The sequence below is a fragment of the Nothobranchius furzeri genome, chromosome 15, assembly GCF_043380555.1.
Source record: "Nothobranchius furzeri strain GRZ-AD chromosome 15, NfurGRZ-RIMD1, whole genome shotgun sequence".
Classification (NCBI taxonomy): Eukaryota; Metazoa; Chordata; class Actinopteri; order Cyprinodontiformes; family Nothobranchiidae; genus Nothobranchius; species Nothobranchius furzeri.
The window spans coordinates 32,028,375-32,047,704 of record NC_091755.1 but is presented as its reverse complement, the minus strand read 5'-3'; the positions used below and the strand labels follow the sequence as shown (position 1 = coordinate 32,047,704).

At 41.9% G+C, this 19,330-nt stretch overlaps 1 protein-coding gene across 1 annotated transcript in view; it reads left to right on the top strand.

Annotated features, from left to right (window-relative positions):
• LOC139063297 (complement C1q-like protein 2) overlaps nucleotides 1-17,477 on the top strand; it is an 18,122-nt gene extending 645 nt beyond the window's left edge. Inside the window, exons 4-5 of the mRNA XM_070544694.1 lie at nucleotides 1,439-1,570; nucleotides 1,761-17,477. Coding sequence (XP_070400795.1) covers nucleotides 1,439-1,570; nucleotides 1,761-2,044 — 416 coding nt within the window. The 3' untranslated portion in view covers nucleotides 2,045-17,477. The remainder of the gene's footprint in view (nucleotides 1-1,438; nucleotides 1,571-1,760) is intronic.
• Nucleotides 17,478-19,330: the final 1,853 nt, after the last annotated feature.

Here is a 19,330-nt window from a genome sequence, read left to right as displayed (position 1 = left end):
CTACCTGGTTACTCCACAAACGTATTTCATGAGCAGTTTTTAACTCAGAAGTAGCCCTGAAGGACTTAGTTGTTCGTCCTTTTATCAAAACTTATTTTGAGCCTGAGAGGGTTAATATACTGTAGATACATACTGGTGGTGCTCTCTCTCTCTCTCTGTGTGTGTGTGTGTGTGTGTGTGTGTGTGTGTGTGCGTGTGTGTGTGTCTGTGTGTGTGTGTGAATTACTTTATTCTGAAAAGGTTTTAGACTGGACAATAGGGGTTGCATGACTTAATTTTTTTTAAAGTCGACAGTCAAGTAATGAAAATCGAGTCGACTTCGACTAGTCGTTGATGACGTCATACACCTGAAAGGGGGGAGGGGGGTCGGTAGGTTCGCTGAAGTTTTTGACAATTAAAATTGCACCCACATTTTCTAAGTTAACACATTTCTTTTAACAACGGTAGTTTCTGCTTCAGCCCTCTCCCCCCTCCCCCTGCGCAGTGGCCGCAAACTCACTGATGCGCCTGCAGCCTCTCGGAGTTCCTGCTGCTCTAAACATTAAAATAATTATTTAATTTTCTGTTCCTCACTTCTGATTACCTTCAATGGTGTCTGTTTGTTGCAACCACCAGGTACAAAAGCAAACTTGTTTTAATTTGACTATTTTTCTGTCCTGTCTGTTTATTATCTTCCTGCATCTCCTCTCAATCCTAAAGAAAAACTGCTACCTGGGTTCATATATATTCACCTTATGAGTTACCTTTGAACTGCAGTTCTAAAAGATCTACTGACCACAAAAACAGCGGAGTGCCGCTGCTCGCCGGCCGACTACAACAGGACCGTTTTTGCTGCGGAGTTCGTGCCGGAGCGCGGAGCGGAGATAGTGGAATCTTGGGGGTGCGTCACCGGAGAACAAAACAGGTTAAGAGCCTCGCTCCGCAGCAGCGAAACGCATCAGGCACAAATAACAGACAGAAAACAAAAGGAAATGAGCCGACATGAACGATCGCGTGTTTAATTTGTTTTTGAGGTGGTGACACCTGATTTGGCGGTGCTCAGGACGCAGATGTCTGGAGCGCGTCAACGAGCAGAGCTTTGCATGCGGAAACTGGTTAAGATTAGGATGGGGGTGAGGGGAAGGTAAAATTGCAAGAGGGAAAAGATCACAGTTTGGTTAAATGTCTGTTTTACCGCCGGTGTCAGTACCGACGCTCTGGCACAGCGCGTCGCCTCCGCCTCCCGACGCAGGGGCTCATAACCTGCTGGAGGACCGCATCTTGTCAGTCATTATCACGTGACAGCGACTAGTCGATGACAGGCATAAAAAGTCACTACAGAGCCGTACAACCCCTACTGGACAATGGGCTCATTCAAGAATTTCATTAATACTATTTTAGTGAGACTAAACCTCTATATGCATTATTCTGAGAAACTAATAAAGTTTTTGTCCCTCAGTGAAGCAAGTGGCTTTCTCAGCCTCTCTGATGGACTCAGGCTCAGGAGATATTGGACCTTTTAATACAAAAACACCTTTGGTCTTCAGACATGTTGTTACTAATATTGGAAATGCCTACAACCCAAATACAGGTACTCAGTTTCACTAAATACTATTTATAATACATTCATACATCTTCTGTTACTCCAGTAAGAACTGAGGGGAACTGTTTTTATCTCCAGTCCATCATGGACGTGTACCACCCTCCTTCCCTCACACTCAGTGAATATTTAGACTAGCCACATAACCTAACATGCATGTTTTCATAAAACAATTTTACAGGTTTTTTCATCGCACCTGTGAGAGGAGTCTATCACTTTGTGTTCCACATAAAAGGACATGGACATGCTTCACATCCTACAGCAGCCATGTTGTTTAAGAATGGAGAAAAGACCTTCATTGCATACGAGCAGCAGCCTTCCCATTTTGCTGGTACGGCCAACAGTGTCACACTGCTGTTGGAGGTTGGAGATGTTGTGTTTCTGCATCAGTGGGAAAATACAAGGGTGTTTGACAATGAGAATCATCACACCACCTTCAGTGGTCACCTGATTTTCACCATGTGAGCAACAGATGTTAGAAAATCAGATGTTTTATTAGATCATTTCACACATTCAGCAAATTTAGTCATCATTTAGACCCCCCCCCCCCCCCCCCAGTATAGAAATGAACAGCTACTTTTCTGATTAGCTAGTATGTTTGATCTAAACCAAACAAATTAGCAGCAAATCAAGTCAGCACAACTTGCCTAATTTATTTATTTTTACCTTGCAAAGATTTTATTTAGCTCCATAGAAACTGATGGTCATATACTGCTCAATTCATAGAAATGAACATGTTTTATACGCTTGAATGACTTACTGTATGCTTGTTTTTATGTTTTAAAGCGCAAAGTAAAATCCTCATTTAAGTTAACTGCATTTGTAACAAATAGTGATTGTCGGTCGCGAACGAACCGGCTCTACGAAGTGAACGACGTGAGCCGGCTCGTCATTGGGAGCTGTCCCCCTTCCCCTCTTGTCTTGGTGAAAGCCACAGGCGATTGGTCAACATGTGCAACTGCGTGTCCAGATTGTCCACACACAGAGCAGTAGGGGCGGGGAAGAGGGAGGATCAGACTCAGACACACAACAGAGCACATACGGGTGGAGGGAGATGAGAGGGAATGAGGAGGAAAAAGGCGAGCGAGAGAGAGGAGAGTGCGACGAAGACGGTGAGAAAATGAGCGACAGCAGTCGGAAAGTTGAGATTTCTTAAAGTGTTCAGATAATAAATCCATATAAAGGATAAATATTTGGTATATTGCATTTTTTACATTAGTAAATCACTTTACATATAGTTTTGCATTGTTTTTTGTGATAAATATACTTTATTTACAGTGCCACACCTGGGAAACACAGACTTCTTTATGAAACAGGTGAACGTCACTACAGTCCCATTACTCGGAATGGAACCCTTTCTCACTGTGCAAAATTAACACCAACCCAAAATAACACCCAGCAACTAACTACAACATCCAACAAAACCCAACCCTAGCAGTAAAACCCCCAACAAAACACATGAAAACACACCAAAATAGAAATAATCAACCGAAAACCGGCTACCCACAATGCACCTTGCCCATGGATGGTGAACATGTGCATTGGCCTTTGTTTGTGCAGCCAGCTCTTGTGGCTATCACGTTGGGCAATACAGTATCAGCAGAGGGACAAAACTCTTTGAATTTACTCAACAATGTTATGTTGACATAGCTGTTACAACCAGGTGTCTAGGGGGCCTGGGGTAACATGGAGGACACGTGACACAAAGGAAAATTAACAAAAGTTTTATTTACTTTTCTCTTAATTCAGAAAATTTTTATTATTAACCACCATGGATCTAAATCCCCTTTTACCAAAACAGGTTCAAACAGTAACATGTAACATAACTCTAAAGAGCACAATATCGAAGTTCTAAGTGGGAGACAACAGACCAGAGGAAAGGCAGCTCTGCACTATTGTCCCCCTTGGTGAGGAGCTCCAGCTGGTCCTTTAAACAATTTGCGGCTGACGAAAACCCAGCTCAGCTGGTGCAGGGAGGAGCAAGGGTGAGCCAACAGGCCATAGTCTGCAGGCAGGCTCCTCAGATGCAACATAAAAATGCACAGAAAAATGAAATCACAACACAAAAAGGCTCCAGCCGTAACAATAGCTCAATGGTTTTGTGTAGAAACAAAAATTAACAGTATTACATTATGTAACCGGATTACAGGATACAATAAGATAATTAAAAGAAAAAATAAACAAATGGGCCAATAATTAGGTTCGGGGAGAATTGGAGGTTGTTTAAGAATGACTGGAGTCACGGGTATAGCATGAAACGGTTTATATACTAAATTTTAATAATAATGGGAAATATAACACATAAAGATAACACACAAAAACTGATGAAAACAATCGACAATAGTAAAATGCTCGGTATGAGATTTGATCATATGAGTCACAAGTCAGCCGGCGTCAAGTCAAATCCCCACGCTTGGGGTGAAAGTCAGAGTCCGGTGGTGCGATTTTTTCCTACCACACCGTTGAGATTGTTCACAGAAGAGAGCAGTCTGCTCTTCAGTTACTTGAGATGTCCTGGTTCGTTCAGTGGTTAAGGCTCGCCATCTCCCTCGTCAGGAAGAAATCCAGTTCTCGTTCCAAGTGAGTGATCATAGGAGTCGGGATCAAACCCAAGGAAAAAAAAAACCCAGCCTGTAAACAACAGGACTGTTAGCGAGTTGGCATCGACCCTTCTCGTCACATCACAGCATAAAGTCTTACAGACTTAAACAAATGCTTCACTCTATTGGCATAGCCAATCATGTTTGGGTTCACAGTTCAACTAACATAACATCAATTTGATTGTCTATTAAAATAATTCTCAGTAGCTCTGGAAATATAATTACATATGACAACAATTGTTCAGCTCAATAGGCTCAGTTAGATTCTATTACTCTACACTATTCAACAAGAAATACATTCATGACAACAAGGATACATTTAGTTGTGTTTCTATACAGCATTGTGACACCTTGTATATCTGTAACACAATAAATAAATAAATAAATAAATAAATAAATAAATAAAATGTTCTATAACAAAATTCAACAAAATATAAATTCTGGTCCTTTGGTCCACCTTTGTAAAATAATTCCTCCCTAATCAGTTAGCTTTTATTTATTTTTATTTATCTATTTTTTTTTTATTATTAAATGTTTGGTTAAGGGACGCATTGCTAATTCTATGGCGTTAGCTATAACGCCCCTGAGGACCTTGTACATCTAGGCCGTACCACCGTTAACTGGCGGTTTGAGCCGTTAACTCCTGGGAATCCCATATGCCGTACCGCCGTTAACTGGCGGTTTGAGCCGTTAACTCAGGGGTGGGCAATTATTTTTTCCATGGGGCCACATGAGAAATAGAAAATATTGTGGAGGGCCGCAGGCCAAAAGGCTGAAGTCAATTATGCATAATATTAATGGTATTTCCTTATAAAAAGCAGTAAATACCATTGTTTCTTCAAGCTGGTAAGAGTAGACTATATGTTATAAATGAGCAAAAAGGAAAAAGTGAGGTTGGCTTACAAAAATGTGATTTATTCAAATTTCCCAAGGCAATGGTAAACAAAGTGTGCACATTTGGTTTTTGTTAAACATTTGTGACTTATATTAGTTAACAGTTTCAGTCACATTCACTCCAAAACACATTCTGAGTTTCAAATATTGTTGGAAAGAGGTTCTTAGCATTCTACAGACACACAGTATTGTCTGTAAAATAAAATCACTGAACTGTGATCTTGAGAAAGAGGTTTAAAAAAAGTGTCCCAGTTCACTGCTAGTTGCCTACATTTGTGGTCCAAACACCTTATTTTGTGTTTTTAAGCAATTTTTTTCTTATTCATTGAGAGAAATCTAGTCTCTGCTGGGCTTTAACGAGTGCATCAAAGTCAGGTTGGATGTCTGAGGTGGAGATGCGAAGCACAGCTGACAAATGATCATCAGTGAGAGAGGATCTTTACCTGGATTTTGTAAACTTCATCATTGAAAATGTTTGTTCACAAATGTAGGTAGAGCTGAAGAGAACCAACATCTTCTGAGCATGTCTCTTCAGGTTTGGAAAATCCTCCTTAAGAGAAGAGTAGAAATCCAGCAGAGATCCTGAATCTCTGCTTTCGAGTCCCAAACCCTCTTCAGCACTTTCCCCAGGCTGAGCCATCTGACAGCTCTGTGGAGTCCTCCAAAAGAGCCACAAACTGTCTGTGATTCATCGCCCGCGCCCTGATGAAGTTTATTATTTTAGTAACAACATCAGTAACATGGTTGATTTTTAGCACTGACTTGCACAACACATGTTGGTGTATAATACAATGCAAAAACACCTATTTTTGATCTGCATCGATTTCTGTCACTTTATCTTGCATGCGTTTCAAAAGTCCGACATTTTTCCCTGTAAAGCCGGGCGTACACTGTGTGACTTTTTCACTCGCAGCACTCAGCTTCAGCTCAAACTGTACGACTTCCCCGCAGAGCAGATCTCACGAGTCATGCGCTCACACTGTACGACCCAGTTCTCGCATGCGACCTGACTGCTCACACTGTACGTCTGGTAGCAACACGTCGGCCCTAAAAATGTGCTAAAAATAGCAGTTTTTACTCAACACGTTAGACTTTTTTGTCTTGTTTTGCCTGTTGTCCTTCGGGAGTGCTGCTGGAGGACACACAGGGATTTATGGGGGTTGGATGAGGAAAACGAAATAAAGAAAGTAAATCTGTGTTTTGTGATCAGTTTAATTTGACATGAACACGACAAACACACTTTCTTGACAATCTTTGTGAGTAAAAAAAACGTGTAGAAACAAAAACGAACAGCGTGTGTTATTAGGGAAATAGCGAGCGACAAGCGTTGATGCAGGATTGCGCGCGCATGCGCCGTGAGTGGTTCTGATACTTTTTGGATCGTAGCTGCTCGCAGCGCCGCTTCAACAGTGCGATACCCTCACGAGGGACGAGCGAAATATTAAACACACCAGAGTGCGACCTCACGACTGCTGATCAGCGGCTGGTCACGTGGTGTTAATCGCCTCTCGTAACCCCCTGTACACTACACGACCGCTCGGCGCAAAACTCGCCCCGATGTCGTGGCTTCTCGCACGACTGGAAAATCGGCTCAAAAATGTGAAAAAGTCGCAGTGTACGCCCGGCTGTGACAGTCTCTCCCATTTCAATCCCAGAGTGTCCGTGCACGCATTTACCTCTGTAAAAAGATCACTCCCTGTCGTTGTCCCTCTCATCGACCGCATTGCTGCCCGCTCCTCTGTGAGCTTGAAGTCCGTTATCCCCCGGACAAATACGAGCAGCTGGGCTGTGTCCCGGACATCACAGCTCCCGTCTAATGAGAAAAAGTCAAAACTTGCCACTTCACGTTGCAGCTGAAGCTCCAGGTTCCCCGCAATGTCCTCGATCCTCCTGGTCACGGTTCGCTGTTTTTAGCTATTTTGTGGGATATCACAAAGCTGGTCCTGGTTGCTGCATCCCTGGATGTGTGAAGCTTAGTAAAAAAGCCTTGCTGCTTTTGCAACTTTGCTAGCAAAGCTTCGGATGTCCGTGCCCTCTCAGCATCAGACAAGTTCTTGTATTTTTCCGAGTGTTTCTTGTCGTAATGCCGACTCAAATTGTAGTCCTTAAACACGGCGATCTCCTCCCCGCAAACCAAACACACGGTTTTACCTCCGACTTCAGTAAAAAAAAATACTTAGCAGTCCAATTTTTGTTGAAAATCCTGCATTCGGCATCTTTCTTTTTTTTTTTTTTTTTGCATGAGCGGACATTTCTCAGGCTACAATCACCATGTCAACCGCGGGTACTTGTTGCTATACGTATTGCGTCATTGTGCACGTAAAATACAACTTCAAAATAAAAGCAATGCAGCCTTAGCCCATGCATGAGGTAAAATGAGAAAATACATTTATTTTGTAATTTCCAATTAACCTTACGCGGGCCGGTCAAAGTCAACCAAAGGGCCGGATGTGGCCCGCGGGCCGTAAAATGCCCAGGTCTGCGTTAACTCCTATATGCCCTACCACCGTTAACTGGTAGTTTGAGATGTTAACTCCTGGGATCTAACGTCTAGCAGCCCACTGCTGTCACCTCGGTTGCTGTAATTAGCTTTTTGAATTTAATAATTTACTGAATTTAATCTCATTCACTCACCAACGCGCTCCAACGGTTCCCTCCTACAGAGGATTGGTTCACTCTGTCGTCTCCACACAAATCTATAAGAATGGAATTAATTTGATAAGCTATTTAAGTTTCCTTTTTTTTTTTTAAGTTGCATCGTTAGCTTTTTCTCTTCTTTTTTCTTTACTCACCGCGTTGGTTCCAAGTTCCTAGCTCTTATTAGAAGGAGTCAAGTCCGCCTCTCCCTCTATCTATGCGGCACCCAAATCAGGGTTCTTCACGGCCTCGACCGTTGTTTTTTTTTCTCTCTCTCTCTCTCTCTAACCGCTCAGTCTTTGCTTTCTGTATCTGCGTGCTGCACAGCCGTTTGTCTCTCCTCTCGCTCAGCTGCGTCGCACGGTTTTATTTCGCGGAGGCGGGACTTATTTCTCTCAGCCAATGAAATTTCAGATTCCCACCTGGACCAATAGTATACAGCTTTCCTCTTCTGTTTCTGTTAGTGATGTTCAAGATTCTTGTTTTAACCGATGTTTAATATTAAACTCGTTATTTTAGTTATTCACCCTTCCAATAATTCATTATGAAATTATCTATTAGTTAATTAGATATCTATTAATTAGTATTGTTAATTTCCTTAATTTATATTTTATATTTTATCTAAATTGAGGATGGATCATATTAGTAAGCCAATTAGTTAATACCTCATTAAGGTTCTAGCTTCTGGGTTACATCCTCCCCCATTAAATATCATGCACGTCCCTGTGCATTGTTTCTACGGGGTACACAACTTCTTGAGTAAGAGAGTCAATAAAAGCTTTATTAAGTCCTTGGAAAAGGGACCTAACTACGGTCACTAGTGGATTGCCCAATTGAGAGTAAGTTAGTCTTTGAGGAGGCTGACTACTTCGTTCAGATCTCCTGACATACATCTCTGGTTGCACAGTATCATGCTCATCCGTTTCGGTTTGATTCTCAACTGAGACAGGACGAAGTGAGCTCTCTGTTTCCGACAGAGCTGATGAGCTATTCTCTAAGACTTTGGTCTTTTCAGATGTATGTGTCTGATCGTGTATGATGGGTTCAAAACTTACATCACGTTGCTGCGACTTTAGGACACCATCCAATTGAGGTAGGTTTGTGTTAGTTTCATCCCCCGTTTCTACGTCAGGTAAGTATACTTCGTTTTTTTTCGTTTTTTCAGGTAAGTATGTTGCTGCTTCTTTCACTCTTTCAGGTAAGAATGTCGCAGTTTCACTCATTCTGTCAGGTAAGAATGTTTCGGTGTTGATGCCTTTGTCAAGTAAGGACAATTCAGCATTTTCATTACCAGCTAAGGTTGGTTCCTTGCGATCCCCTGTGTGTAAGGATAGTGTGTTTTGTTGTTGAATATTATTTACCGGTCCTGAATCTGCTATGAGTTCCCTATTTGGCAAGGTGACCGCTATTTGATAGGATGGTCGGTTTAGCACTTGTGGAAGATCAGAGTAATAAAACTCATCTACCTCTTCGTCAAGTGGCTCATCTGGGTCAGGTTCTAAGGCTGAACTCTGTCTTGTATGAGGTCTGCTAGGTTTCGTAACGCGTTCTGTTTCATTTTCTAATGAAGAGAGAAAACCAAAGGCAGTAAAAGATCTCTGTGGAGTGTTCTGTTGGGTCCTTCTCCGTTCTCTGGTTTTACAGTGTATACTGGCAAGTTTTCCATCTGTTTGAGAACTATATACACTGTTTGCTCCCATTTGTCTGCTAATTTATGCTTTTCTCTTAAGCGAAGATTTCGGACTAAAACACGATCTCCCACACCTAGTGTGGACTCACGAATGTTTCTGTCGAACCGTTCTTTGTTCTTCCTCGCTGTTTTTTGAGAGTTTTTTATGACAATGTCATAACTCTGTTCCAGATGACTCTTCAGTTCTTTAACATACTGAGAATGAGTTAAAGAGGGCTTGTTCAAATGCGGTAACCCAAAGGCAATATCTATAGGCAACCGAGGCTGCCTACCGAACATTAGCTCGTAGGGAGAGTATCCCGTCACGTCATTTTTTGTACAATTGTACGAGTGAGTAAGTGGTTTTACAAAATCGCGCCAGTGATGTTTCTCAGTGGCTTGTAAAGTTCCCAACATGCTGAGTAATGTACGATTGTACCGTTCAACGGGGTTGCCACGAGGGTGATAAGGGCTCGTTCTGACTTTACGGATACCAAGTAAAGAACAAAGTTCCTTGATTGTACGTGATTCGAAATCCCGTCCCTGATCACTATGAAGACGCTCAGGAAACCCGTAGTGGACTAAAAAATGTTCCCACAGGTTCTTCGCGACGGTGGTGGCTTTCTGATCTTTGGTTGGGATGGACACTGCATACTTTGTAAAATGGTCTGTAATCACTAAGACATCTTTAGTGTTCTTACTGTCTGGTTCTATGGAGAGAAAATCCATGCAAACTAACTCCATAGGTCTGGTGGTGGTAATACTCACCATTGGAGCAGCTTTGTCAGGGAGGGCCTTCCGACGGATACATCTTTCGCAAGTTTTAACTTTGATTTCGATATCACTAGCCATTCTTGGCCAGTAAAAACGGGACCGAATGAGATCTGTCGTACGTTCAACCCCAAGATGCCCCATATCATCATGTAGGCTTTGCATGACTGTTGAACGTAATGAATCAGGCAAGACTAACTGCAATGATGTCTCTGGTCCTAATTGGCGTCTCCGGTACAGTAAATCATTTTGAAACTCAAACCGTTTCCACTCTCTCAAAAGGTTAAGAACCACCGGGGGTTCTGCAATAGTATCAGTTGGCGGTTTATTGTCAGTCATAAGCTGCTGAATGACTCGGCCAATGGTTGGATCTTTCCTCTGCAAGGAGACAAGGTCAGCATGGTTATACTTGGGCACAGCAAAGAAACTGTCACTATTGTCTTCCAACTGGAATAGGTCTGGAATGGCCGCTGCAGACATGGCAAGTGACTGAACTAAACCACAAGGAGAATCAGTCTCATCCAAGACCATGTGCTTTTGGCATGTTGCCTTCACTGCTTCGGCTTGAAGTTGAAGCTCGACTTCTTTGACAGAGGATAAAAGATGAGATCGGAACTCATCTAGTCGTTGGCATTCCTCAGTGAATTTTGAGTTGTCTTCAGGTTTATCATGCAGCCTCCTAGACAGGCCATCCGCGTCAACGTTCTGTGTACCTGCACGGTATCTGATGTCAAAATTATAGGTGGACAACGCAGCTAGCCAACGATAGCTCGTTGCATCGAGTTTTGCCATTGTTAAGAGGTAAGTTAACGGATTATTATCAGTAATGACAGTGAATGTGTTCCCATACAAATAGTCATGAAACTTATCTGTTATGGCCCACTTTAAGGCTAGAAACTCCAACTTGTGCGCAGGGTACCTAGTTTCACTAGAGCTTAAACCGCGACTTGCATAAGCGATTACCTGTGTGACACCGTTTTGCACTTGGTATAGCGCTGCACCGAGTCCGGTCGTACTAGCATCTGTGTGTACTAGATATGGGAGTTTTGCGTCAGCGTAGCCAAGAACTGGCGAAGTGGTAAGTTTTTCAATAATAGTTTGAAAGGACTTCTCACAGTCTTGGCTCCAACGATTCCCAAAGGGTTCTTTGGGGTTCAAGTACTTTGATCTACATGGTGGTGTTTTAAAGTTTTTCCGTTTGGGTGGATAACCAGCCGTGAGAGATGTTAGTGGCTTGACAATATTTGAGTAATCTTTAACGAAGCGTCGGTAATAACCGGTAAATCCTAAGAAAGATTGGAGTTCCTTCAAAGTCTGAGGCTTCGGCCATGTTTTGAGTGCTTCCACCTTATCTGGATCGGTTTTTATGCCATCTCGAGATACTATATGTCCAAGATAACGCACAGATGTCTGGAAAAAACGACACTTATCTGGTGATAGCTTGAGTCCGTATTCTCTAAGCCGTTCAAGAACGTGAGAAAGTCTGGTTTCGTGTTCTTCCAAGGAGTTGGAAAAGACGATCAAGTCGTCTAGGAAAACTAACACTTCCTTCAGATTAATGTCCTTCATACACTTTTCCATAACCCGTTGGAAAGTGCTTGGAGCATTTGTTATTCCTTGTGGCATACGGTTAAATTCATAAAACCCAAACGGGCAAACAAAAGCAGTTTTAGGTTTATCCTTTTCACACATCTCTATTTGATAGTAACCTGACTTGAGGTCCATCACAGAAAACCACTGTGATCCAGCGAGAGCAGAAAAGGACTCCTCCAAGTTAGGCAGGGCATATGCGTCGCGAATGGTTTGCAGATTAAGCTTTCTATAGTCTATACATAGACGTACCTCACCATTCTTTTTCCGAACTACCACTATTGGTGAGGCAAATGGAGACTCCGACTCTCTTATTATACCGGTTTCCAAGAGGGCTTCCAAATGTTTTCTCACGGCTTCATAATCATGTGGATGGATCGGCCGAGATTTCTGTTTGAATGGGGTCTCGTCTTTTAAGTTGATGTGATGTCTTATCTGTTGTGTATGACCAAAATCAAGATCGTGGTGCGAAAACACATCGGAGTAAGTGTTAAGTTTGTTGGTGATCCTCCCTTTCCATTCTTCGGACAAGGGCGAAGTACCGAAGTCAAAACTGAGAGGAGGGTTTGAAGGTGAAGTCTGTTGCTGCGAACTACACGCCGCAAGTACTTTCTGATCACTTTTGTCAGGTTCTGGATATGGCATAACACGATCGGCTTTAACTAACTCAGCGATCACACAGTTAGTGGGTAATGTGATGTCATGGTTAGTTTCGTTTCTTAGTACAACAGGTACTTTGTATGGACCATGTGAAGGTAAGGAAATGAGGCAACAGTCTACAATTATACCCCCTGGTAGAGAACCATTGGTGGGTTGTTCAATGAGTGCATAAGGCTCATGCTTGTTTTGGCTGGGTTGCATAAACCCTTCTAGTAACAGTTTTTTATTTGCAGGGAGAACTTCTTGGGTTCTCCCTCGAAGCTTCACCACACCAACTCGTCCTTCTTTGCTTTGTTTTTTTCTGACTGCTAAGGCTTTTAGCACGTGTTGGTACCCATAAGAGAGTGCCTTGGAATCAGGTAAGTTATTGGCAGACAATTGCTCATACAAAGGATCGAGTGTGTTTGTGCCAATGAGTAGTGGTGTATCAGAGTTTGAGCTTATATCCGGAACCACTAACGCAAGGGTAGGTAACTCAAGTCCAGACTGATCGAGCTCTTTTGGAAATGTGACACTTATCTCTATGTATCCTAAATAAGGAACTGCTTGACCGTTTGCGCCCTCGACTTCTAACAGATTACTGATGGGTTTAATTGAGAGGTCAGGTAAGTGTTCTTGGTAAAAAGAATTGGCAATGGTGGTTACCTGGGACCCTGAATCCAGTAAACAATTACATTCAACACTGTTAACTGAGACTGTAGCTGTGCATCGCCCACCCACTAATCTTTTGGGAAGTTTTGGCACTGAATGAGCATGAACTGGCTTGCAAAAAAGTCTCTCTGTCCTTTCCTTAGAGGGACTTGGTTCTACTTTAGCACCTATCTGTCCCACGATAGGAGCTTCTACCGGTTTAAAGGAGGAGACTGAGCAATTGGCTTTGACATCTCCCACTCGCGCTGCTTCTGTCTAAGAGCAAGTCTTTTAGTTGCAACTAGTGCTGGATTTGGCTCGTTGCTACAGCTAGAAGCTATGTGCCCATCTTCTCCGCACTTAAAACAGTATCCAGGCTTTGGTCTGGGCACCACTGCTGTTATCTGCTGAATCTGTTTGGGCTCATCTGGAATTTTAGTCCCCACACGGGGTTTTGACTCTTTTTGAGTTTTCTTTGCCTTTTTATCTGTGTTGTTAACCTTAAGCTGTGCAATTTGGCTCCTGAGCTCAGCGATTTGTTTGCGTAAGTCATCACAGTTATCATCTATTTCCAGTTCACAAGTGTTTTTACTCTGAGAGCATGTTGTTTGCACATTTGAATACACTCTAGTTCGTTGTGCCCCTAAGTGTTGTTTCATGCGTGCTGCTTTAGTAGCCTGTTTGTCTTCTTCAGTGCGCAGTTTGAGGAGAAGTGCTGTAAAATGAGGCGGGTTGTCTTTCTTTTGTTCGAGTTGCAGGTTTGAAATCAGCGAGCTGTCCCAACAGCCTCTGCAAAACTGCTTGAGCAGCTGCTGGTCGGCGTCACTGGAGGAAATTCCATTCCTCTGAATAACTAGGTTTAACAAGGTGTATAACCTCTGAAAGTAATCGGAAGGTTTTTCACCACTGTCCTGGTTTGTGTTTAAGAAGCGAGCAAAGAGCTCGTCGCCGTCTTCGACAGCTGCGTAAGCTGAATCGAGATGTTCAAGGTACGTTTCCGGGTCGGATTTTGGACTAAGAGCTTTAACGATGCTCGCTGCTGGGGCTGACAGACTCTCCACGATTCTTCGTACAATTTGGGACTTGGTGAGTGAAGGATAATTTATGCATAACACTACACTACTACGCCAAGTATCATAGTCAGTTTCAAAAGAAGGGTGTGGAACTCGCCCTGAGAACGGTTTTAGTCTGTATTGTGAAGTAGGCGGAGGGATAACCTCACTGCTTTTAACAATGTGTTCCACAATAACTCGCTGAACCTCAGGTGTGTTTAAAAGATTTGGTGGAATGCAAGGGTTTTGTTTTCCAGTCTCTGTAGGTGGACAATTGTCCTTTGAGTTGTTCATATAGTTAACTTCTGGTGTTAAAGGCAGGGAATATGTAACTTGGTCACTATGGAGCATTGGCTCTGGTTCAGTGACTGGTTCAGATGCATGGGTATCCCTTCCTAAAGATTCCCCAATTTTTGCCAGTTCCTCCATTAGAAGGTCTTTAAATGATTGATTGCTACACGCAGCTATGTCCCTGAGCTCTGACAGATAGGCATCAGTGGCAGATGTGCTAGTTTCTAGACTGTACGCGCTGGCTAGGTCTTGAATATGAAAGAAAACATCTGGGTTCCTAGTACAAGGTTTGTCATAGGGTAAACATTGTTTCTTTAATTCCTTAACAGTGGCTTCATGTTGAAACTCCACAATAATCTGATCACAGTTTGGTAACTTAATGCGCCTGTTAACTGGTCCGAATCCTTCCATAAACCCAAAGACTTCGTTATCAAGGTCTGTATCAGTTAACCCACTGATTAAAACAGCATTTGAAACTTTGACCTTTTCTGTTTTCACAACTTCCATTTTAAAACACTCAAAAGTACCAATAATGCCAAAATGGCAAACCACTGTGACCTCCAGGCACTCTTATGATGTCAGTCAATGGTTAGCTAAGGTAACAACTCTACAATTCTCCTGGCTGGCTCGCCAAGTTTTATGTAACCGGATTACAGGATACAATAAGATAATTAAAAGAAAAAATAAACAAATGGGCCAATAATTAGGTTCGGGGAGAATTGGAGGTTGTTTAAGAATGACTGGAGTCACGGGTATAGCATGAAACGGTTTATATACTAAATTTTAATAATAATGGGAAATATAACACATAAAGATAACACACAAAAACTGATGAAAACAATCGACAATAGTAAAATGCTCGGTATGAGATTTGATCATATGAGTCACAAGTCAGCCGGCGTCAAGTCAAATCCCCACGCTTGGGGTGAAAGTCAGAGTCCGGTGGTGCGATTTTTTCCTACCACACCGTTGAGATTGTTCACAGAAGAGAGCAGTCTGCTCTTCAGTTACTTGAGATGTCCTGGTTCGTTCAGTGGTTAAGGCTCGCCATCTCCCTCGTCAGGAAGAAATCCAGTTCTCGTTCCAAGTGAGTGATCATAGGAGTCGGGATCAAACCCAAGGAAAAAAAAAACCCAGCCTGTAAACAACAGGACTGTTAGCGAGTTGGCATCGACCCTTCTCGTCACATCACAGCATAAAGTCTTACAGACTTAAACAAATGCTTCACTCTATTGGCATAGCCAATCATGTTTGGGTTCACAGTTCAACTAACATAACATCAATTTGATTGTCTATTAAAATAATTCTCAGTAGCTCTGGAAATATAATTACATATGACAACAATTGTTCAGCTCAATAGGCTCAGTTAGATTCTATTACTCTACACTATTCAACAAGAAATACATTCATGACAACAAGGATACATTTAGTTGTGTTTCTATACAGCATTGTGACACCTTGTATATCTGTAACACAATAAATAAATAAATAAATAAATAAATAAATAAATAAATAAATAAATAAATAAATAAAATGTTCTATAACAAAATTCAACAAAATATAAATTCTGGTCCTTTGGTCCACCTTTGTAAAATAATTCCTCCCTAATCAGTTAGCTTTTATTTATTTTTATTTATCTATTTTTTTTTTATTATTAAATGTTTGGTTAAGGGACGCATTGCTAATTCTATGGCGTTAGCTATAACGCCCCTGAGGACCTTGTACATCTAGGCCGTACCACCGTTAACTGGCGGTTTGAGCCGTTAACTCCTATATGCCCTACCACCGTTAACTGGTAGTTTGAGATGTTAACTCCTGGGATCTAAAGTCTAGCAGCCCACTGCTGTCACCTCGGTTGCTGTAATTAGCTTTTTGAATTTAATAATTTACTGAATTTAATCTCATTCACTCACCAACGCGCTCCAACGGTTCCCTCCTACAGAGGATTGGTTCACTCTGTCGTCTCCACACAAATCTATAAGAATGGAATTAATTTGATAAGCTATTTAAGTTTCCTTTTTTTTTTTAAGTTGCATCGTTAGCTTTTTCTCTTCTTTTTTCTTTACTCACCGCGTTGGTTCCAAGTTCCTAGCTCTTATTAGAAGGAGTCAAGTCCGCCTCTCCCTCTATCTATGCGGCACCCAAATCAGGGTTCTTCACGGCCTCGACCGTTGTTTTTTTTTCTCTCTCTCTCTCTCTCTAACCGCTCAGTCTTTGCTTTCTGTATCTGCGTGCTGCACAGCCGTGTGTCTCTCCTCTCGCTCAGCTGCGTCGCACGGTTTTATTTCGCGGAGGCGGGACTTATTTCTCTCAGCCAATGAAATTTCAGATTCCCACCTGGACCAATAGTATACAGCTTTCCTCTTCTGTTTCTGTTAGTGATGTTCAAGATTCTTGTTTTAACCGATGTTTAATATTAAACTCGTTATTTTAGTTATTCACCCTTCCAATAATTCATTATGAAATTATCTATTAGTTAATTAGATATCTATTAATTAGTATTGTTAATTTCCTTAATTTATATTTTATATTTTATCTAAATTGAGGATGGATCATATTAGTAAGCCAATTAGTTAATACCTCATTAAGGTTCTAGCTTCTGGGTTACATCTACAATTGCTCAAGCACATTACCAATCTTTGCAAAATCAAGTTTATTAAGTAGATACAACAAAATGCACTTTATTAAAAGCAGCAATAGGCAGAGTTCGTTTTTTTTTTTGGGGTGAAGGTGTCACATCTCGTGTCTTCTGCATCCCTTCTTGTCTCCTTCCCTGGCTGTGTCATTTAGATTCATTCTAGTTCTTGTCTCTTTCATTTCTTAAATATCCAGTTTTCAGACAATATTAGACAGGCATCTTCTCTGGTCGTTTTTAAGTCCCTCCTCAAGACTCACTGTTATTCACTGGCTTTTAACACTGACTGATTATTCTTATACACTCCTGTTTGTAAGCAGTGTTGAGTTTAATTTCTTTTACAATGTTTTTGTATGTTTTAATATATTATCCATGTTTTTATTGTTTTTAATTATGTCGCTATGTTTTTATCTGTGTGTGAAGCACTTTGGTCGAAAGAACTTCACAAATAAAGGTGGATTGGATTGGATAGTGTTTCTAGTTTATTCTGGTGTTTCAGTTGTCATGTATGTTGTTTAGGTATTTTCTCCCCAGCCCCACTGTGTCTCTAGTTCTGTAGTTTCAGGTTAAGTAGTTCACTTATCTTTAGTTTTCTTATATTTATTCTCCAGCCCTCCAGTTTGTTGCTCACTGGTTTTTGTTCATCATGCCTTGCGAGGCGATGTATTGCGAGGCCAGGCACATTGCTTACAAGGACACTGTCCTTCCTTGGTCAAAGAAAACGGTTAAATAGAGCAGACTTGCGTCATGTGACCGCGGCTTCCACGGTGGTCGTTATATTTTGTATGTATCAGTTTCAATATAAATATTAAACGAGACTTTTACTTTTTAAATTGTGTATATGTTTATTAAATTAAAAACATTAGCGAGTTACTACCCGCTAGCCACCGAAGCTGCAACTACTAAGCAACTAACCAATCAGGTAATATTTAACTACTGATAATAAAAGCTGTATTTAAGACCCGGTTAACACAAGGCACAAAGCTGACCTGCGAAGGCTGACATCATGTTGGGATTGAGTCTTTTGACCCACGACATGCAGAATCACGAAGAGACAAGGTGAGTAAAAATAATATATCTTTATTTGAGTTTGACAAGGCTGGGGAGATGTAGGAGAAGGGCGGTTTCTGGCAGTGTTCTGACAGAGAACAAGAATGAGTAATGTAAAGCAGACGGGGAAGGTGTGATAGAATGGAGGTTTACGGATTCCAGTAAGGTAGAGGAGCGCTGAGAGGGGGGCGTGTCAGGTCTGAGTGGTAGCTGTTGGAGGAGGCTGGGAGCTGAGCACCGGTTCCAGGAGCGGGCAGGTGAGCGCAGGAGAGCAGACGGCCAATGGGAGAAGCAGTGTGGCGGGTGGAGAGGAGATCCGGAGGCGCCTTGTTGTAACAGGTGAGAGTGCAGGTTGACGAGCTGGTAACAGGCAGATGATGAGAGTACCTGGGCGGGAGAACAGAGGAAACGGGACAGGTGATGACGAGGCTTTAACAGGCAGAACAGGATGCAAACAACTAGAAACAGGTCTAGAGCTGGTGTATGCTACCCAATGCGAGTAATCATCCGGCACTGGTGAGTTGTCACACCGCTCCTTAAATCCCCTGAGAGCTGATGAGGGAATTCGCAGCAGCTGCTCTCCGGGCGCACCCACCTGCAAACAGGAAAACTCATGGAGAGGTTAGCTACACCCATTGTGACAACACTGAAGACAAAGATGCATATTCTTTTTACACTGTTGTTGTTAATCTGTTCTCTTAATGAGGCTCAGCTTCACCTACAACCTGACAATGAAACAAATTCATATTTGAAGCCAGCAGGTTCACATGTAGAAGCAGGAAATCCCTCAGAGCACCAACAAACATGTACACAGGACATCAGTGCTGTGCTGAGAGAGATGAGCGCCTCGCTGGCTGGACTGAAGGTGGAGGTGAAGTACTTACAGAAAGAAAATGAAGGTATGTTAACTAAAGTAAAGGTTTTTTATTTGACAAAAGTGTTTAAATGCAACAATTCCGATATTCAACCTGTCCTTTATTTCCAAAACAGCTAATGCACGGGAACTGGAGCTGCAGAAGAGTGAACTGGACAAGCCGAAGCAACGAGACCAAGGTATTGTAATGAAGAAAAGTTATAAATGTGAAACAGGAAGGGTCTCTTTTCTAGGAGAATGTATTTTTTTACTTAAGTATTTTATTTTGTGTGTTTTAAACAGAATATTAATAATCTTTGTTTCCTAAATGCTAACAGCTAAAGCACAGGAACTGGAGTTGCTGACACAACAGGAGCACATTACTGTTAACGATGTAAAAACACAGTTAGAAATCGGAA